The following is a 22,172-nucleotide window of genomic DNA, read 5'->3' as shown; positions in this document are numbered from 1 at the left end:
GTTGTAATAATCGAATGAGTTGCAATCAAGAAGAAAATTGAGAAATTGCCCAATTCACAACTAACTTGGAAGCTTAAAATCACCAGACAAATCTTACCTGAGGTGTGCAATAGTGGTGGCGTTCACCTGTTGTCAATTTCTCCTGAAAAACCGATTGTACTCGGTTTGTCACAGACCTTTCTTGTGAATTCATGCCCAACATCCTTGCCTTATTTTCCACAAACCCTGCCTGAAGTTGCCTTTATTGTTAGAAAAACATGCCTTTGTATCATAATTTAGGCTTTGAAGATCCCTCCATAGAAATCTGTAAACATGGATTAAGAAACCCAAAAATTGAAAGGTCATACTTGAAGATCGTATCAGGAGTGAGATACATATCAAAATGTCGTGCATACTATCATAAATTGGGTTTACTGAAGCCTCCACATGACAGCTGGCTCATGACTTGCATGCATTCAATTTTCCACATACGTTGCCGAACAACAGAAAATGACTCTTACAAGTCCGCTTTGAAAGACAAAAACGTGTCTTCGTAGTCGCTATGCAATATCTTGCATGCTGCCCATCCATACAAAGTTTCTTGTGAATCCAAGAGGACTTGCAACCATGGCGATTCGCCCTGTTCATTCTCAAATCATGCTCGAGTGTCTAAGATCTGTCATCGCCAGTCCACAATTTTCAAATAATCTGAAAATTTTGTCGTACTTGGAACGGCTTGAAACCCATGCCGACTTCGTGTACTACCATTGGCTTGCTCAGCTCGACAAGAAATCGAGGGCTTATGTGCATTTGCGTATGCGGCGGGGTGGGCATGCACCCTTGCATGGACTTTTAGGTGGCCAAAGTGCAAAAATTGGACGCCTAGGTTTGAAAGGAGACCTTGAAGGTCTATGGCAGTGCAACAGAGACAATGCCGATTGCGAGAGAGAGAGAGAGAGAGAGAGAGAGAGAGAGAGAGAGAGAGAGAGAGAGAGAGAGAGCAACCTGTTGCTCAGTGCTTGGCCCGCCATAGTGTCGAACTGTGCTCCACAGGGCAACGTGAACCGAAAGAGGTAGAGAAATCGACAGTTGCACAAAAATGCAGGTCATCCCCTTCCCCAACAAAGGGGCTTGCCCACGCCGTGCTTTCTCGACCCCGACCTCCTCTTCCTCCTTGAAAGCAGTTGCTTCCACGACCAACACTATCGACTTTTCCAATGGCCTCGACTTTGTCCTCTTCATCTCCATAGAACCGCCATGCCCTTGCATGAGAGAGAGAGAGAGAGAGAGAGAGAGAGAGAGAGAGAGAGAGAGAGAGAGAGCATCCATGCAAAAACTCACACCCTTCTCCTTCCCCCCTCCATAGCTCTCCTCCCCTGAGCTCTGATACCAGTGAAAGGCCATAGGGAAGATAGACATACTCATAACCACCCAACCGGTCTATATGTAGCCCCTGGTCCTTAGCTACATATAGCCATTGTATCGCATGTGTATCCGGAGGCCCTTGGCCAGGGCCGTGCCCTCCCAGTCCTACCCTTGGCATGACATATGGCCCCCCGAGCAAAGGGCACGCCGCCTTTACCCCGACAAGAGTGCACTAGAAACAAGAGTTTGTAGGCCATATCACGAACTCGCTGATCTTAAAAAGCCCAGAATATCTTAGAGATAATTTAGGTGTAAGTCCAATTTTTAGGCTTTTTGAATGCTTTGGCACACGTACATATACCTCTTCCCCTTCCGTGAAGGTTACTTGTCAACGTTTCTCATTAGCATAGTTTTTGTATCTGTCTTGTGCTGCCTATCGAGAGTGAACATTTTGATGAGCAAGTTTCACCATATCCATATGGTCTTCGAGAAAATCCTTGACTTGCTGAAGTTGCTCAGTTTGCCAACCCCATTGTAACTAGTGATCTAGGTTGAAAACCATACATAAGCATGAAAGGACTAAAATCAGTCATTACATGCTTTGCACTATTCTAGAAAACTCAAGAATAGGGAGATTATCTTCCCAATCTGATTGCTTTTTGCTAACATATGCTCTTAGCATATCATCTAGCACTTGGTTAACATGTTCAGTCTGACCATAGATTTCAAGATGATCTTCAATATTGATGTTGAGTTGTGTACCCAATCATTTAACCACAATCCTCTATAAATGGCTGTTAAACTTGGGATCACAATCACTCACAATATTGTTGGGAAATTGGTACAGCCTATATAGATTGTCAACAAATAACTTAGCTAACTCTAGAGTTTTAATTGTAGACTTGGTTGGAATAAATTTACAAAGTTTAGTCAACCAATCTACGACCACCCATATCGAGTCATGACCTCGTCCAATGGTTGGTAAGCCCACAATGAAATCCATATAGATACTTTTCCATTTACCATTGGGAATCTCTAATGGATGCAAGAGACCTCCTACTTTCAGCAGCTCTGACTTTTCACTTGGCAATGCAAGACTTAGACTTGAACATACCCGTATAAACGTGGACATTAAAATTATCATCGTACTAAGTTTTCTTTATACCTGGGTGTTGTGCACTGGACCTGTCATGACATTCATAAAGAATTTGGCACCTAATGTCTGCATCCATCGGTACACAAACGCTCCTCTTGTGGAGTAGGTACCTGTCATCAATGGAAAAATTTTGCCATCTCTACAACTCATCACTCAAAATAGGAGATCTAGGTGTGGAGAAAAAAGATACATTGCTAGCATTGGAGTGAGAAGGATCCCTCATTTTCACATGGCTCCACACTTTGGAGTATGTTTCATCATGCTCATATTTACCCTTTGGAGATTCCAAAAACTCACTTCAAAGCTTGGTACAGAGAAGAGAGTTGATCTTAGGCATATAACTAAGAGCATTAACTACCACATTGTATCGTCCTTTATGATACCGGAGATTTGCATCATACTCTTGAAGAATCCATTTGGCCTTTCAACCCTTCATATCCATTTGTTGTGTGAACCATTTTATAATTTCATGGTCAAACACGATCTCAAACTGAGCCCCATACAAATAATGTTGCCACATTTTTAAAAGTTGACACTATCATATAGAGTTCTCTTTTGTAAGCAGAATAATTTTGCTCTGCAAAATCAGGTTTCTTGCTTTCAAATGCAAAATTTCTTCTCTCTTGTATAAGGACTGCTCTAATAGCATGATTACTAGCATCCATTTCTGACACAAATGATTTCTTAGGTCCACAGTAGCTAAAATATGAGTTGTAGCTAATGCGACCTTTAGAGCATCAAAACTTTGCTTTTGATCTCCTCACTGAAAGGTTTTTTCTTTGGCTTTCAGCTAGTCCATCGTCAGAACAACATTATGATCATAAGTTTTAATGAACTGTCAGTAAAAACCTGCAAATCCCAGGAAAATCTGCAGCTCTTCCATGTTTTTGGGAGAAGGCAATCTCTTGATGGCATCCACTTTGGATTTACTCATATGGAGTCTGGTATCTAAAATTGCATGCCCCAAATAATGGTTTTTCTCCTTGAGAAAATCACACTTGGATTCTTGGCATATAACTTATTTTCCTGTAACAACTCAAACACCTGCTTTAGATGCTGTAAGTGCTCTTCCTCAGAGGTACTATACACCAGAATGTTGTTAAAAAAATGATAATAAACTTGCCCAACGAGATATGATTTCAAGACATTGTCCATAAGCATCATGAATGTAGCTAGCACATTGGTCAACCCAAAGGGTACCAAAAACTCATAGTATCCAAACCTTGTTCGAAAAGCAATTTCGGGTATATCAACAAGCCTGATGCATACATGATGACACTCAAACCACAAATCAATCTTCGTAAAGATACAAGCATGAACAAATTTATGAAATAACTCATCCACTTTTGAAAATGGATACTTATTCTCAATAATAACAACGTTCAAACCACGATAATCTATGCGCACGCACATACTATCGTCTTTTTTCTTTACCAACAAGATGAAAGAGGCCTATGGTGAAGAATTGGGTTGTATAAACCCTCTACTAAGGTAGCCAGTAAGCTTATGGTCCACCTCAGTAGCCTCAAAATGACTCATTTTGTAGGGTGGTTTACATATGGGCTTACTGCCTGCAACCATGTTTATGCCATGTTGCATAGCATGCGTCAACGGTAATCCTAGTGGAAAATAATCTAGAAACACATCCTTATATTCCATTAATAATTCTTTTAATTTATTAGCAAAATTTGCTTGTTCTGGTGAGAGAAAAGTAGCATAAATGAAAGAGAAGAGAGAGAAGGATGCAACATTGAGGAACTGTCATTTAAAACAATATTAACGTTTGATAAAAAATGACACAATGAGTGATGCAAAAAGAGTTCTTCTATTTCATCTTGAGAAGAGAGCTTCATAAGCTCGGTTGTGCAAATAAGGAACATCCTTCTCCCCCAACAACAACATGCACACGCCATTGGGTTCAAACATCAAACTAATATACATATAGGCTACATTTTAATGATGATCCTAACCCATGAAACCACTCCCAATTAAGAAGCACATCTGCCCATCCATATTCATGACTTGGAAATTCAAGGACATGTGATACCCTTGGATCTCTAGCGGTACATCCTTTACTCGTGTATCCCACACCTTGACATCATGGCCATTAATCATTGCCACCTTATAACCATGGGAATTAGGAGTCTGGAGCGAATTGAGCTGTTTCACTAACTTACAGTTAATGAAATTGTGTGAAGCACCATCGTCTACCAAGATTCTCACCTTGTGACCTTGGATAAACCCATGCATGTGCACTAGTTCATGTGGACCAAAGGTCAATTACCACATTGAGGCCATGATATAGCACTTGTGCACCGCTTCGATGTGTGTTACTTCTGCATCGAAAAAGTGAAAGAAGGACTTGAGAGGCAGCAATTGCAACATGTGCACTACGTTCTCCTTGCCTTGGGCAACATATTTCCCATTGAGATAATGCTTTTTATCGTGTCCACTCCCTAAACATGTAAAACATAGCTTTTCCTTCTTAGCTTTCTCAAATTCTTCACTAGACCGATGGCCCTTATGCCCCTTGGGCTTCTTGGGCACATCAGATGGGGCTACTATAAATTTTCTCTTATTAAGCCCATGCAGCATTCATGCATTTGCATGTGTAGTGTCAGACATGTTAGTGTTATGCAATACTTTTTCATTGGGATCGTTGTGTATATGCACTTACTATAGCTTCCTCAAGCGTCTTGGGGTCTTGTATTTCAACATGATTCTTAAGCTCTATTGTTAATCCACATATAACCCACGCACTTGCTGAAAGGTATCTAGACCCTCCAGCTTGAGAATCACATCACGATAATGTGAGATATACTGCCATCAATGTCTTATGTTGCTGAGGTGGTGGAGCTTGTCTATCGTACCTTCTTTCAAGTAATTTGTTGTTTGGACATGGCTTTAGCAAAGCCACACCACAATGGGTGATTAACTTTGATGCCATTGCTTGTGCGTGCCTCCCTCATCAGTCAGTACTTGGTGTTGATGCTTTGCTGGAACTTTTGTTTTTTATCTTGGTTTTTGTTTTGTTGTTTTTCTTTATTTGTTTTTGTTTTTTGGATTTTAGTTTGCTTCTTGCTTTGAGGTGTGTGTGTGGTTGCGTGTGTGTTTTGTCATGTTAGTGAGAAAAGCTTGGATTATGTGTGCACGGATTTATATATTTCTATCTATGCTCCCAATGCTCGCTTGTGTGGGCGTGTCTGTGTGGGTGGGTGGGGGAATGGTGCTTGTCTTGCTAGTATGGGTTTTCTTTTTGTTCGAACTTTTTTTTAATATATAAAAAAATTCTCTTTGTTTTTTTGTTTTTGTTTTTCTTTGTTCCTTATATTGTTGTGATGTGGGGTGTTGTTGGAGCTCTAGTTTCTCTACTATGATTTCTATTGATGGACCTCTTTAGCGAGCCCTAAAGTTTTCTCTATTGTCTTCTTGGAGTTCACTCCCCAACTTTGAATTATAGAATCTACCTTTAGCAAAGTAGAACATCTTTTACAGTGGTTAAGACTTCCTTAGAAGCTTTAATTTAGTGCTTTCAATGGTCCTTCATTTAAGGAGGAGAAGGTCTCTCCCTTTACTCTGTGGATCCTCTGAGGGGGAGGGTAGAGCATGCTATTTTCTATTTTTTAGATCATTTAAAAAAGAAAACTATTTTCAACAATCTACTTGGTTGCCCTATTGGTATCATTGTGATTTCCAAGTTTGGAGAACAAAGGTGATTGCATCTTCATGACATGCTTTGCAAATTTAAAGAGTATTCTTGCTTAGGATATGTTTTTTGCCAAGCACATTTGAGCAGTTTCCACATGATGTTATTTTCACAAGGTGGTCAGTAGTATGGGAATGTATGCCTTGGTTTTCTTGCTAAGTTCAAAGATGTTTTGATTGCATGGCCAATTCTATGCTTGTTTAACATATATAGAAACTATGTGATGCATATATGACTATAGTATCTACTTGCATCTATTGGATGATATGCTTCCAATGTACACACATTGCATAATATCTTACTTTTTAAACATAATCTATGTTTATTTTTGCAATAGTGTGTCCAAGAGGGTCAACGTGTTACTACCTCAAACATGGTATGGATGTAGACCCATGGTGGTGCTATATGAACTTGATATCTATTTTCAAATTCTAAGCAGCATGTCCATTTGTGCCATTGATGGTTTCTTTGAGCATATTTTGGTTTATGTTTTACTACCTCAACATACTTAAATGAGGAAGACTCATGAGAATGCATCTATTCTAGTAGCACAAATGTTTAGAAATAAGGAACAAAGGTTTCAAGGGTTTGATATCTATAAGACATTTTACCTAAAGTGAGTGTGACTGATAATCACTTTTGATGTGTCTTGGTTTTGTATGCGACCAAAATCTACTTGTGTGATTGGTGGCATCTGTAGTAGTGGTACTTGTGAATGTCAATAGCTTGACATTGAATCAATCAAGAATAGATAATAACACCTCCCCCTGGTAAGCTATGGCTTTTAAAAATGGTAAGTGGAGTTGTGATTATAATGCTGTGGGTGTTGCATATGACATTTATGCTGTAGGGAGAATGGCACAAGTGAAGGTGCTGTCTATGACATGACTATAGAAGCAAGTGTTCGAAGTGTGGCTCATGCAACAATAAGTTAGACCAAGACAACCCTAGCATACATACTCTTGCTACACAAAGAGATTCCCCAACATCAACATGAACAAATGTACACCAACAAGCTCTCTCCATTGTGTTGCTATTACTTTCAATAAAGTTTATCTTTACAATATAATCAAAATACAACATGTGTAGACATCAAGGTAATTCAAATCTTCCCAATTCAATCTCCCATGATATTGAATCAAAATGATGTTAAAAGATAGCTAATGTGAAACTCTCTAAGTTCTCGCTGAGAAAAATATGACAGATTTGATCGACCTGGTCCTTTTATTGGCTCCAGGTAACGTATAATACGTATTGCCTTTGGGCAATACAAAGGGCTTGACTGATAACACACATTTTGGAAGTTGATAAGAAGAGCCACTAAGGGCCATAGCCTAGTCATTATAACTAGAAATTTTCGTCCTCAAAGGACTATAGGAGGGGTTCCAAGAAGCAGCGCTCTGATGAGCGCACAGTGCGCACCACACTTATGGCTCTCCGTTTCCCATCTTCGCCAAAATTGTTGAAGCTTCAAGTCTGACAGGAACAACGGTACGAATTCTCAGCCTTTACCTCGTTTTCTTCTGCGTGCGTATGTGAGTCCGTGTTAGAGAGGATCTGATGATTTGGAGCTTGCTTTTCTTTATTCTGTCCCCCCAACTCTCTTCTTTGGTTGATGCTAGAGCTGAGACACGCTCATTGGTTCATAGGCTGTCTCTGAAGTAAGCTAGAATTTTTCGTATTGCACAAAGTAAGAAGAGGTAGCAGACTCTTAGTTTTGGACAAAGATGAGGGCAAACAGGGCAACCACATCGGCCATGCCTTCACAGACCTTCACAAATGCGACAACTTCCACTTTGCCAAGATCCTCACCCTTGCTTTCATCGTCCTTCACGCCTTTTTATCCTCGCTCTCAGCAGCAACTCTTCCACCCAGACTCGGGCTATGTCGGCTCTCATGATGAAGGTTTCCAGGCTTCTGTGCAGCAGTCAGATGATGCAGTCGCTAGTCAAAGTGATTTCTCTTCGTGGTCTGCAAGGGGTTCTAAATTTTATGATCCACAATACTATGCAGCCCCGGGTGCAGAGCCTTATGACATTTCTTGGGTGCCAAATGGTGGAACTGTGTGGGATGGTGGAGCTTGGCAGCAATGGGGTGATCCAGCAGAATATGCGTATGCAGAAGATGACACTGGAGACTCTGCTAATCACTTTTCGGATTCTTTATCTTATTATACAGAGTCTCCCACCTTAGAACACGTATCTCAATACCTCTAGTTCTACAAGCAACATTACATCCCTGCCAATGCTCTTGCCCAACAAAGATAGCCATTTTTCTCGACCGGAAGCATATCTGGGTACCTTTAGTTCCATCACAGGTAGTACAGCTATGCCCAATGTAGCTCACAGTACTATCATGCAAGAGCAAGCAAGCTGTGCGTCAAAGAAGTCAAAAGAAATCTCACTGTCAACTTTTAGGGAATCAAAAGAAAAAGAAGAGTCAGAATTTGGGCAAGGTCTAACTAAGGATGATGGAGAAGTGGCTGCAAATGAATTCACCGGCAGCAAGCTTGATTTAAATTCCTCCTTAAGCCAAGTTTCAGTGCAGATGAGTTCAGGTAAGAACTCAACATTTATTCCAGTGTTGAACATGTCCCCTGTTAATTCATTTACTTTGGTGTTTTTGGTTAGCAGTTTGTGGTTCTGTCATACCTTCATTGTCAGTTTGTTCAAGTTTGGAAGTTTACACTGTGTTTTGTTGTTCATGCTTTAATGCTCGAGGGAAGCCACAAGGTGACGATCTCCACATAACTGACTTAGTCGATGTCAATTACATTGTTCAACTTAACTTGTCTTTTTCTTCAACTACATTTTTTTTGCATTAACGTCCACGAGAGGCTGAATTCTACCTATGGGACAAATCATGTACATCATTTTCAATACATTCAAAGCAAGGGTAGCATTTACCTTAGCCAATTCTTGTTTCTTGGACTTGAGCCGAAGAGGCGTGAGCTCGTCTGCCATCCATACTTGGGTACCATGCAGTAAGCGGGTTTGCTTCAGAATGTAATTTTTTCTTGCAAATTTAAGTATTTAAGAACCACTTGCTTTCCTTTGATTTTGATGCTTTGTTCCCTGATGTGGATGAATGGTATGGCTGCTTTACCTTTCTTTCTAGAATCTCGTGCTCCGGAATGCATATGTCATTCTTGATTATTGCATCCTGTGAGAGTTCCACCACTTGCCATTTTTTTTGCAAGGCCTTCAACTCGAATCTCCTTCTTTATCCAGTCTTGGTTACTCTTCTCATTGATTTTTGAGATAATCGTGTGGACAATGTGCCCTTTAGGTGTTGGTGTGATGAGAGACAAAACCTGATCAAATTGTGTGTTGGTTGTGTTTTATACTCGATTTTCTTCGATGTCAATTTGTTCTTCCAATTGTTGTATGCGTTGCTTGGCTTGCTTGAGTTTGTTATGTTACTCTTGGTTCGACTTCTAGTTGACTGATTATGTCTAGTAGGCATTTCTCCCATGGGTATGGCTTCACAGTGGGCTTCGGTAATGGAGAGGTGACTACCTTGGAGAATGTTCTCGTGGTAGCCATGATACTCGTGGTAGTGTTGCCAGTGGGTCTACAATTTGTGACTATGGAGACATTGCCATTGGGGTGTAGACCCTTGTCCCACTTGGCAAGGGTAAAGTCAGCTACAAGGCTATTGCTTAACCTTAAGCTCTACCCTTGCTTAAGTCCCCCCCGCCCCCCCCCCCCCCCCGGATAAAAGAAGAAAGAAGAAGAAAGAAAGTCTTATTTAGGTCCTATAGAGGCAAACTTAACCTATAGGACCAATCGGAGACATCCAGGTTTACAATTATCATGTAACAAGAAAAATAAAAAAGGCCGACTTCAATTGCTTTTATGGCTTATTAAAGCTCATTTTACAATAGTGGGAATCCTCAATATGATTTTACATAAATAAGAAGCGGTGTTAAGCCTCCTCCTTGGGCATGGGTGGGAATTATCCATATGATTTTACATAAATAAGAAGAGGTGGTTAGGTCTCCTTGGCATGGGGTTCTTGAACTCTTGGATGATGGCTCTCCTTTCTCTATTTACTTCCCACTTCCCTTCTTTATGTTGGCAATACAGCTGCAAGAATTCACGTGAAGATGGAGAAGATGAAGGAGAAGCTCAAGAGCACACAACGTAGGAAGTAGGGGGTACCCAATCCTATTAAAGCAAAAAATACAAAGAAGGAAAGGAGATACGATGCGGGCAATGCGGCAGTCAGACCGACGGGGGAGGTAAGGCGAGGCAGGCAGGGGAAGGCCACGTCCAGGAGGGCGCAGGCTGCAGGAGGGCGCGGTCTAGCATCGCACGAAGGCAGGAGTGCTCAACAACACATGCCAGGCGTCAGGTGGCTCACGGCGACAGAGAGGCGAGTTTGACGACTTTTCATTAATAATTAAGTGGAGAGCCTCATTGCAGCTTCGCCTAAGGGCTCGGTTGGTTACAGGGTGATTGTGGTGGTTGTACTCCCAGTTGCACCGAGTTCGAATCTTGATCGTTACTTTTGAAAGGTCAGAAAATTTAGGTGGAAGGTGGTAGGAAGGCCTCTCACTCAGGGGAATCTCGCAAACTATTGAATAAAACACAGAAGCTGCCAGTAGGCTACTGGTTTGGATGAGTTAATACAAAGATAAAGCTTGCCCTAGAGTGATGGGCGTATATACAAGCTGGAAAAACCGTCAGCGGTCCTAAGTGTGTTCACACACATTGCTACCATAATCTAATAATAAATCCCCGTTGGGAGTGATGCGGTGAACATGAGCTCATGTATAGGGAAGTGCCAAACCCTATGTGATTAGTCCACACAGGGGGGTTAGCCCAAAGCTTTGCGGAAAGCTTTAAACTTCTCACGAGGCAAAGCCTTTGTGAAAAGAGCATTAGGGTTGTCGTGTGTAGGCACATAAGCAAGGCTGACCCCTCGTAAGCTAGTCTCTCCTTGACATAGCGATAACGCACCTCTATGTGCTCTGTGCGAGCATAGAACAAGGCAATTGCCAAAGCAGTTTGACCATCAGTAAAGATGGTGGTGCCAGACTTTTGACCAACACCCAAGTCAATAGAAGTGGCCACTGAAGTCTGCTTCTTGCTCAACCAAGATATGAAACAAAAACCACGAGTGGACACTCGTGCGTCATAGCAACTAGCCCAACCTGAGTCTGAAAAAGCATGTAAATTTGGCGGCAACTCAGATGTATAGTGCCACTCAAGTAGCAGAAGATTGCATAATTGCCTTTCAATGCGTATTGGGTTGTGCATAAATCTGCTCGCCTGTGAGACTACGTACCCGTTATGTGTCCTTGTAATGCATGTACAAATAAGGCAACCAATAGCCTCTGCTGATAGAGTGTGACATGAAAGTAATCTCCAACATTATGAAGACTAAGCTTCAAGCTTGTCTCCATAGGAGTAGCAATAGGCTTGCAATCCTCAAGGCTAAATCCATGCAACAATGTCTCAATATACTTCGTTTGACACAAAGCAATATCTTTATCAACTTGCTTAAACTGTTTGTCCAATTAATGATGCAAAGGCCCCCAAAAGAGGCTTGAAAGCAGACAAGTGCTCTCAATTGGACTATTTCCATAAGCATGAATCTTCTCATATACAAAGCATGTGGTGCTTGCTTCAAACCATTCAACACTTTCTCAAGATTGCACACTTGGTTTTCGTGTCCTTTTTGAACAAAACTAGAGTGTGATACATACACTTTCTCATGCAAATCACCATTCAAAAACTTAGCCTTTATGTCCAATTTATATACATTCCAACCATTATGAGTGGTCAATGCACAAATGCTACAAACGGTAGTTAGGTAACAAGTAGGAGCAAGTCTCATTGAAATCAATGCCCTTCTCTTGAGCATACCCTTTTGCCACAAGTCTGCCTTGTAGTGTTTGACACTACCATTTGGTTAACGCTTCATTTTGAAAACCCCACTTAGTACAAATGGCCTTTTTGCTAGGATGCGAGTCACACAAAGACCATGTGCCATTTTTGACACTAGCATCATACATAGATTGCATTGCAGCTAATCAAAATCCTAAATTTTGTGCTTTATCAAATGACGGAGGCTCTTTTTCATCATGTATACTAAACAGTTAAAACATAATAGTATGATGCATAAGAGGCATACTGAAAACTTGAACGAGACTAAACAAAGGTACCACGTGACAATTGAAACAAACAAATTGGAAGACTTTTAGCATAGAATCCACGCGAGGGACACGGAGTGGCATCCCAACGCGCCTACTTAGTAGAATGCAAAACAACTCTAGTAGTAGAACTTCTAGAACTTGCATTATCATCGAAAGAACGTGGTCTTACATCACTACCCTGGATAATGTTCCAAACGCCCTTTGCAACATGGATATGTTGCATCATGTATATCCAAAGTTGATAGGTTTCCCCATCCAATGTCCTCAATTGACAACATGCGAAAAACATCATTGTTGTCATCCATGGCCGATGAGTGCACCTGATGAAGCACTTCAAATAACAACTGAAGTGAAAGAGATGCACGACACACGAGACGACGAGTGACACCCCAGAGAGCATTGGCCCCAAACCTTGGCGCCCCTTTCGGTATTTCTTTATATTGCTTGAACTCAGTATATCGCCGGTACTCCATTCTCTTCACCTCACGCAGAGCATGCTAGAGAATGAGCCCTTGGCTTATATTTAAAGGCCCTTGGCCTATGAAAAGTAGTTTACATGAAAAGCTATAAACTCAAAAGCATCTGGTCCATAAGCGGGTGGCCAAAAGCTACCAGCGCGTTTTGCAGAAATCCGTATAGCTGCCACGTGGAACTTTTAGCACAAATTGCGGGACTGTCCGTACAGTCTTGTCACGTGCACATCTAACCCTATGTGTATGTGGACAAGCTGTTCCTACTCCTAGGGTTTAGGAAGCCTAGGAAGTGTTCTGGCACCTTTGTCAGCATGTGCGCAGGCCGTGCATGTCCAGGCACTTAGAGTAGCTGCATACCCTTTGATTGCACAAACCCAGGATCATTAGCATCAGTAGCCAGTACCTAGCATGAGCATTCTCCAGTGCATGGTTCCAGTTCCGACCTCGCGTGTGAAACACCTCTATAAGTCATTTTATTAAAAGTGATGTTTGGAATTCTTTCTGTAAGTTTGTTGGCAAGCTTGCCCTATCCAACATATAATTTCTATAAATGAAACCCATTGGGCACTCAATAGAAGTAGAAGACAGAAGACAAGCTGAGTGCACAAGTGCAGAGTGCAACCAGACAGCTTGCCCCAGCGTTTTCTCACAAGATCAGCCAGCGTTTTTGGAGATTCATCCTCAGCGTTTTCAGCCTTCATCAGCGTTTTAGTTTTCAGCCGTTAGCCACGCGAGAACTCGCTCCCACCCGATTGCAGATCCTCGCCAGTTTCCCCATCAAGACATAGATCAGCCTAGCGTTTCCAGATTTCAGCCAGCGTTTTTGCATTTCAGCGCTAGCCCGGCGAAGTGGTTGCAAGGCCAGGCCGCAATACGCCATAGTAGCAGATCCCGAGCAGCTGCCTAGCATTTTCAGTTTTCAGCCTTGACGCCGTCGTCGTTAGCGTAGATCCCTATCTTGATGACGACACCTTTGTCATCATCGTCACAATCTCCATCGTCGTCGACATAGTCATCATCAGTACCACAACATCTAGAAGCATTGTACCAGACTTTGTGCAATCTAAAGCAAATACCTCTCTAGCAATAGAGAGGGGGCCCTTGGAGGGGGGTTTGGGACCCCATCTGGTGTCGTCTCCTCTCTTTCTTTCTCTAGCACTCTCTTGCACACTCATTCACAATTTGCATTCCACTCTCGCGTTTGTTCATTGCACACACTCTCATTAAGTCAAGGAAGGCTCTTCCTTCCCATCAGTAAAAGGAGCCTCGAGCACTTACTGTACAATCATTCACTTCGGCTGCACATTACAAGTTTGCCACGTCAGCATGTCAGCTCGTTATGGGGGAGTTCCGTACAACAGCCACATCATCATCTTCTACGCTTTGTGTGTGTTGGCTCCGCTTTAATTTTAGTGCTTTTAGGTCTCGCGGGCCCCATCGAACGGGGCCCCATAAGTTGGTAGGACTTCTTCTTCTTTTGCTGCTTCGTCTTAGGGTTTAGTCCCCTCGGTTGGGATTTGCAGATTGGCTCCGTTCTTTAGTGGCTTGACACATCAACAATTTGTGACATCCTGTCACAAAACGGGCACCACGTGCCAATAGAAAAGAACAGAGTGAACAGACTTTTAGCACTTCAATAACAACTGAACTAAAAGAAAGAGACGACACGCACACGAAGTGGCGGAATTCCACCCCAGAGAGTATTGGCCCCAAACCTTGGCGCCCCTTTTGGTATTTCTTTATATTGTATCAGCACAGTACAAGCCGGTACTCCAGACTCTGCACCTTCTGCAGGAAGCATGCCAGAGAATGAGCCCTAACCTCATGTTTAAAGGCCCTTGGCCTAAAAAGCAGTTACAGTGAAAAGCCTTCAAAACTCAAAAGCTTTTGGTCCAAAAAGTAATGCCAAAAGCTACCAGCGTAATTTACGGAAATCCGTACAATTGCCACGTCATCAGTTAGCGCAAAACGCGGAAATCCGTACAACCTACCACGTCATAATGTCAGCTCAATTTTCGAAAACTGCCACGTCATCAGCTGCGGGTCTTGCTTTATTTTAATCTTTATGTCACTTGGGCCCCATCGGACGGGGTCCCCATAAGTTGGTAGCACTTCTTCTTTTGCTACTTGTTCTTCTTAGGGTTTAGCCCCCCCCCCCCGGCCGGCATGTGTAAGTTGGCTCCAATCTTCAGGGCTTTGACACGTCAGCAGTTTGTTACATCTCCCCTTCTTGAAAGAGAGTAATCGTCCGCGATTACAACATATCTGCAAAACAACTCAAGTTAGCTCAAAAGAATTTCCAAGGGTCATTCCGAGAGACAATCAATTTGCTTTTTTGTTAAGGAGTTAGCTTCTCCTTTCGGCTCTTTTGATCAAGGAGTTAGCTTCTCCTTTCGTCCAGATCGAAACTCTTGATATTCCGGCGTAGTAAAATTAGCCATCACACCCAGACCGTACTGATCTTCCACGAGTGTCTTGATGCACTAAAATTACATACCGAGGCAATCTCATCCAATTAGTAATATTCAGTAATTGGCACATCACAATGCAACACAAATGCTCACATATGCATGTCAAGACATAGAAACATAAAGTTGCCAATGAACACTCCCCTCGCAAATAGCCATCCAGGGCCGGGCCATGAGCTGTTCAACGACTCCCTGATCACTCCTCCCGCAAATAACCTAAAAAGGTCCGGTGTCGTGCGATGGCACGTTCATAATGTGAAATTAAAATATCTACCTCACTCTTAATGTTTATGATGTGTGGGACCAAATGCTACAATGTACATAGTGTGATATATGCGAAAATGAATGTCACGGTTGTAGTCGTGTACATACCTTGCTGGGCGGGCGAGGCCCTACACGTGGCACCATGGAATGCTTTTACACATAAATATATGCCTAATTTGCTTTGGGAATGTACAAATGTCAAGTGTTTCGAAGTGGCATGCTCGTTTTGCCTAGAAAGTTCAATGCGGGCAATCTCGGCCAAAAATAGCAGGTTTCGTGTGCTGGCGTGAAAGACGTATCCAAAGTGCTTACCAAGTGGGAAAATGAGGTTCAACATGAAATGTGAGCCCAATCGGATTTTTCCACAATTTTAAGGATTTTTCCCAGCTCGTTTGGGCTTTTTACGGACAAAAAGTGACATTTTTGGGCAAAAAATGGTCAGAAATAGCCTTAAAAATGCTCAAAGTAGCTCAAAATGCCACATCAACGACGCTGGCGTTGTTGCTCAAGTTGTGTGGGAATTTTTAGAGCCAAGAATGAGCTCATTTGGGCACATGAGCAAGGAGATACAGCCATTCCTTTACAGGGTGCTAGTGCAGTCCCGTGCTGCTTCCACTACATGGTTGAGGCTGTGAGGCCTCCAATTAGGGTTTCCCCTCCTCAAATTACTACTTGGGCTTCTCCAATGAAGTACTGAAGCTTCCTTGAAATGGTTACGACAAAGAATCGAAGCGTAAATTTAGGGTTTTTAACAGGTCGAATGAGCACTGCATGTGTGCAATTGGGAGCGAGGCTACACCTAATCTTCACACACACAAGAGTTTTGAGTTAGTATTGGTTCTTTTTCAAAGTGGAGCTTTCATGGCTGGAGTTTTGTTCTTTTTTAGTGTGTTTTTGGCTTCAAATCATCTACGCCTTGCTTGATTTTGCTACGAATCCTCACAGTCAGAGGCCCGGCGCTTTCCTAGTCGCATTGTGCACTTCTTGACACGTTTTTGGTGAACCCGACGCGAAGTAGGCTAGGGTGAGGGTTCAAAATCTTCTTCGAAGGTCTTAAAAGAAAGGTTTACAGCTATGGAGCAACAAGAGCAACAGGGGGTTCGGTTTGATCTAGTCACAATGCAAATGTTTAAAGCTTTTGCAGTGTTTATGTAGCAGCAGCAAGCTGCAGAAAGGAGGGAGCTCTCCTCGACCAAAGTGCTTCAATCTGTGGTGAAGAAATTGGACCAATTTAAGGGTAAAGATGTAACAAAGTATCTTTGTGGATATGTAAAGGAGATGGAGCTTCATGGAGTGCCCGAAGCAGAGATGGTGCAAAGTTTTGAACTTGCTGTGGTTCCCGAGATCAGAGAGCATGTAAGGGGAATTAGAAATGAGCATGGGGCAACTTGGGAATCATTCAAATTAGCCTTGAAGGAAGAGTATTTCATGGAGGACTCCGAAAGGGTAACAAAGAGGACTTTCTTAGAGTGGGTAGTTCGGCCAAAAGAGGGACTCTCGCCTACTGAACTGCTAAGGGAATTCGAACGTCCTTATGATCAACTTTCAAGAATTGAAAAGGCTACTCTAAACTCGGAGAAGACAGAGCTCTTTTTGCAAGCCGCATGTAAAGAGATTCAAGAGAAGTTAGAGCTACTACTTGAGGATAAAGATGCGGAACAGGGTTTGAAGACTGATTGGAATGAGGTCGAAGATGCTATTTCACTGCTAGCTAAGCGACAAAGACGAAGAGACAAGATGATAGTCAACCCTACTCAATTCCCAAGTGTTCCCGAGAGTCCTATAAAGCCTGTGATTGTGGTTCCAAAGAGTGACAAATCCATCCTAGATGATATTGTCAAAGGAATGCAAGAGCTTAAGTTAAAGCTTACAAGGCTAGAAGAAAAGGGGCAACCATCAGGTCAATCTACAGGGCAACGACCGCAAACTAGAGAAGGCTTTGTCAATAGATGCATATGGTGTGATAGTACTGACCATGGAAGGAGGGATTGTGAAAGTTTTAAAGACGCTTCGACAAAGAAGCTTGTTTTCTTTAAAGATGGAAAAATTCACTTAAGTGAAACAGGTAAGCTCTTGGGAACAAACTTTGGCAAAGGCGGGATGAAGAAACTAGTTGAGGACATGGCTACTAGCCATGCCATCTCGATGGTTGAGGCAGCCGCCTATGGGTTGAAGGTGGATCCTATTAAGAAAAAAGGATCAGTCAAGGTTGGAGAAGAGTAATCTAATGGTATTGGAGAGCTATGGCCATGCGCTATAGAGTCTGCTATGAAGGGTAAAATGACTACAGAGGTTTTACATGAAGCTGGAGATTGCATTCGGCTTGAAACAGGTTGGAATGACCCTGTGGACTCTTTGTCAGTGCATGCATATATTGCCAAATGTCAAGCAAATGAGGCCATTGTTGAAGAGAAACGTAAGCGCGAGAATGGGGATGAAGGGCCTTCAAAGCGGGCAACGAGGAGTGGAGGTAGAAATGACACAGTGCTTCCTAGATCACCTTCCCCGCAACAGATGCCTGTCCCCGAAGTGCCTATGCAAGAAGCCTCTAAAGACAAGAAGAAGGATGCAACAAAATCCAAAGCAAAGGGTCCGGCCTACAAACTCCAATCCGATATAGAGGCAGCAACGGATCTCAAAAAGGTTTTGGAAGAGAGGATTCTAAAGAGTAAGGTGGAATTTACCTTGGGTGAGGTCCTTGGTATAGCAAAGCGGGAATTCCACGAAGAAATAATTGATAAGTTGCAATCCGAAGGAAGATGTCTGAAGGCATGTAACTTCGTGCAAAAATTTTCTTGAAAGCTTGCCAAGTCCTTGGAGTGTACGGCTTGGTAGCTATAAACATCCACCAATGCATGGCTCTGCCTCTAAGAAAAACAACTGCTTGAAAATAATCCTTGATCCTTTTATGTAAGTGATCTTTATGGCTTATGCCCTATAAGACAAAGTGATGGGGAGCGTGCCCGATGCGCGACGAAGTAAGGGTGGGAGTGGCTGATAAGATCGAGGTCGGGACACGAAAATTCTTCAATACAATTTCCAGTAGACTTTGGAAGTGCCAATTTGCTCTGTCTCCTCTTTGGTAGGACGGATATGTTTTCAGAAAAGCACAGCCTGAAGCTTTGATACCATTGTCATGAGACGGGCACCACACCGTCACGGGATGGGCACTACGTGCCAACGGAAAAGAACAGACCGAACAACTTTAAGGCACTTCAAATAATAACCGAACCGAAAGAGATGCCATGAGACACGAGACAGGGAGTGGCGGAGTTCCACCCCAGCGAGCACTGGCCCCAAACCTTGGCGCCCCTTTCGGTATTTCTTTAAATTGCTTGAACTCCTCCCCTTTGGTATTTCTTTATATTGCTTGAACTCAATACATCGCCGGTACTCCATCCTCTGCACCTCACGCAGAGTATGCCAGAGAATGAGCCCTTGGCTCATATTTAAAGGCCCTTGGCCTATGAAAAGCAGTTTACATGAAAGTCCAAATACGGGTGGTCAAAGTACTTCTGCCATGTGGCACTGTTAGCGCGAATTGCAGGATTGTCCGTACAGTCTGCCACATCAACATGTTAGCTCGTTTTGTGGGAGTTTTGTATAGCAACCACACCATCATCTTCTACACTTTGTGCGGGTTGGCTCCGCTTTAATTTTAGTGCCTTTAGGTCCCTTGGGCCCCATCGGATGGGGTCCCATAAGTTGGTAGGACTTCTTCTTCTTCTTCTGTTGTGTAGTCTTAGGCTTTAGGCCCCTGGGCCGGGATCTACAGGTTGGCTCCGTTCTTCAGTGGCTTGACATGTCAGCAATTTGTGACAGTAGCACACTCCACAACAGACTACAAAGTGCCCATTTTGTAGTAATCTATATTGTATTGAAGAAAAACTGCACAAAGCAAACCTGTGCTATGTAGCATAACCCACAATAGAAGTGTAAGGTGCAACGGAATGAATGTTGAACTTTGCTCAAGATGGGTGCTCCGAACTGTGCTCAAGGTTCCTTTTACTTAGGGAAGGGAGAGCCTTCCGTTCTTTAATGAGAGAGTGCAAGTGATCACAAACAAAGTGAATGAACACTGTGAATGAAGGTGTTGAGACTGAGAGATAGAGAGAGAAGAGAATACGACACCGGAAAGTTGTAAAACCCTCCTCCAAGGGCCCCACTCTCGATGGCGAGAGTGGTCTACTATTGATTGCACAATCTGGTACAAGGTGTTGATGCAATGATTCTAAGTATTGCTATGCCGAAGTCGACGGTGACGACGAGAACGGTGATGATGACAGATCTATTGGAAACGCTGGTTTTGCTGCTGTCTTATGGCTGAAGAAATCGCTGGTCTGCTGCTGATTTTACTGCAGAGGAAAACCCTGATCTGAAAGGCTGAATCCGCTGATCTGTAGGGGCTCTCTTGCGCTGGTTTTGCTGTTCATAAAACGCTGAAATGCTGTCCTCAAAAACGCTGGTCATGGTCATAAAAAATGCTGGCTGCTGGTGTCTAAAAACGCAGATCTGATGGGGCTGAAAACGCAGGTTTGATGCTGATGTAAGCGCTGGTGCTTAATGCTGAAAATCTGATGCTTAACCTTGAGGGGAAAAACGCCAGGGGTGTTGGTGATGAAGTTGCTTGTTGAGCAGTGCTCCTGCTGCCTCTTCTGCCAGAAAGTGCAAGCTTTGGTTTCCTTATATATTATCTTATGCAAATTGCCCTACCCAATTCTCAACACAAGTCACTTAAAAATAATAAGTGAAAAATGTCAAAAATAGGGAAAATAGGTTGAATGCATTGGAAAATGCTCCTGATGGATTCTGATGGTAATGTTGATGATCGTGCAGTGTGCAACCAGAGGATATGCATCTACTCTTAAGTGTCAGGTCATGCACGGTCTGCGAACAGACTCACAAAAGTGCCAGATCACTTCCTATTCTAGATTGACTTGACTGAATTGAACCTTGGTCATGCTGTAGCTTGTCCACGGACACATATGGTTGGATGTGTCACGTGACAAGAAGACTACAAAGTGCTTGTGTTGCAGAAATCTGCATTGTCAAAAAACTTTCAGAAAAGAACGAGTGGAAACAGAGGTTGAAATGGGCTCGAATTAAGCTGGGCTCAAAATGAGCCCAAAGGTTATATTGCCATGCGAATGCTCACCAAAAATCACCTCAATTGGAAAATGTGAGCTGGAAGGTTTTGAGCGACGATGCCCTGGATATGGAAGCCTTCTTTGATACCAATTTTGGAAATATGGATGTAGCAATGCACGTGAAGATGGAGAAGAAGCTCAAAAGCACACAACACAGAGTGTGCCAATACAAAGATATTTCCCTAGAGTGATGTGTGCATGTACAAGCTCGGTGAAAAAAACCTCTTAGAGAGGGAAAAAAATACCCCGACAGTCCTAAGCGTGTTCACACACATCACTACCATAATAGGGTAACACCTTTCTTGCTACTTTGACTTGTTGATTTGTTAGCTATATTTTTAAGTTGTAAGGGGGTGAGCTCATGGAAATTCTATACCTTGGTTTCTAACACTAGCCACATGTTCAAACACGGGAGGAACCTGTTTTGGAGCCCCTGACTCCGCAACATGCGAGTGTTCCTAATCCTGCGGAGTCGCATAGAGTACTTGGGCTTGAGCCTCAACAAGCTTTGTTCGCGGTGTAGGTTGCCTATTTTGCTGTTGCACTGGTGGCGCTTGCAAGAACTCCATAAACCTTGGATTTTGCATCAGTTGCGAAAAGACATTCACCACGGCAACTAACTGAGTCCTAAACGCATCATCCTCAAGTTGCCAAGTCATAAAGCCCTGTACTATTGGAGGGACATTGACATCAACTGGAGGTATAAACTGACGTGGCCGTGAGCTCTCGCCAATCTCGAACACCATAGCAGTTTCCTGTCTGTCCTTCAAAGAGGAACCCTCTTCCATAATGCCCTTCCCCTTGTCAGCCATAGTGTAATCCCGCGTTCCTGTACTCTGTCTTTACCCAAAACAACCGAGGCTCACTCTTTGAGGAAAAAGTGATTGATGTCCCAACAACGGAACCTTGAAACCGGCCCATAGGGCGGTGGACTTTGGCTTTCACCCGAAATTCTTTACTTTACTTTAGACACAGAGAGAGAGAGAGAGAGAGTACTTTGCGAAAGGAACGTGCAACGGGAATTAATGCTCAAGCACACACATGGCTCGGAAGCTGGAATGCTCCGAGCAGACGCCGACAACTTGTAGGCCCCAAACTTGGTGCCCCTTTCGATATTTCTTTATACTTTGAGAGGGTAAATTATATAGTTGAGTCCTGGGAATCCTTTACGTGTATCCAGCTAGATACCACCTGTTTTGACCAAATCTCGGCAGCATAACAACCCCAAAACTTGCGCGAAACCAATTCCCCTGTTGGAACTCACTTCCATTGCCATAAACCCTCTGATTCCTGCCCAAAAATAGTAAATTCAGGACGCTGTATTTATTGGTTTTTGTCCTGTTTTCAGTCCTAAACAGTCCCCGAACTGTCCTTTGTCAGTGGGGCACTGTTCCCAATGGTTCTGGCGTTCGTATGGCTGAAAAACAGTCAAATTACAGCACATACACAGG

The 22,172-nt window shown here is 42.9% G+C and overlaps 2 protein-coding genes across 2 annotated transcripts in view; both read left to right on the top strand.

Moving 5' to 3' along the window:
* Positions 1 to 7,538: 7,538 nt before the first annotated feature.
* Positions 7,539 to 8,422, top strand: LOC147446026 (uncharacterized). Its single transcript, XM_086524664.1, has 2 exons — positions 7,539 to 7,697; positions 7,829 to 8,422. Exon 2 carries the CDS (start codon positions 7,934 to 7,936, stop codon positions 8,420 to 8,422), a length of 489 nt encoding a protein of 162 aa, XP_086380790.1. The 5' UTR covers positions 7,539 to 7,697; positions 7,829 to 7,933.
* Positions 8,401 to 22,172, top strand: part of LOC147446025 (uncharacterized) — a 30,792-nt gene continuing 17,020 nt past the window's right edge. The window contains exon 1 of the mRNA XM_086525348.1: positions 8,401 to 8,763. Within this exon, the coding sequence (XP_086381474.1) occupies positions 8,451 to 8,763 (313 nt within the window). The 5' untranslated portion in view covers positions 8,401 to 8,450. The remainder of the gene's footprint in view (positions 8,764 to 22,172) is intronic.

The sequence above is a fragment of the Adiantum capillus-veneris genome, chromosome 12 (assembly GCF_014529385.1).
Source record: "Adiantum capillus-veneris isolate H3 chromosome 12, ASM1452938v2, whole genome shotgun sequence".
In the NCBI taxonomy this organism is placed as follows: Eukaryota; Viridiplantae; Streptophyta; class Polypodiopsida; order Polypodiales; family Pteridaceae; genus Adiantum; species Adiantum capillus-veneris.
Note: the sequence above shows the minus strand (reverse complement) of the source record. Positions and strands in the feature narration are given on the sequence as shown.

Coding starts and splice junctions, on each gene's coding strand:
- LOC147446026 (XM_086524664.1), top strand. CDS start 7,934: ATGAGGGCAAACAGGGCAACCACATCGGCCATGCCTTCACAGACCTTC.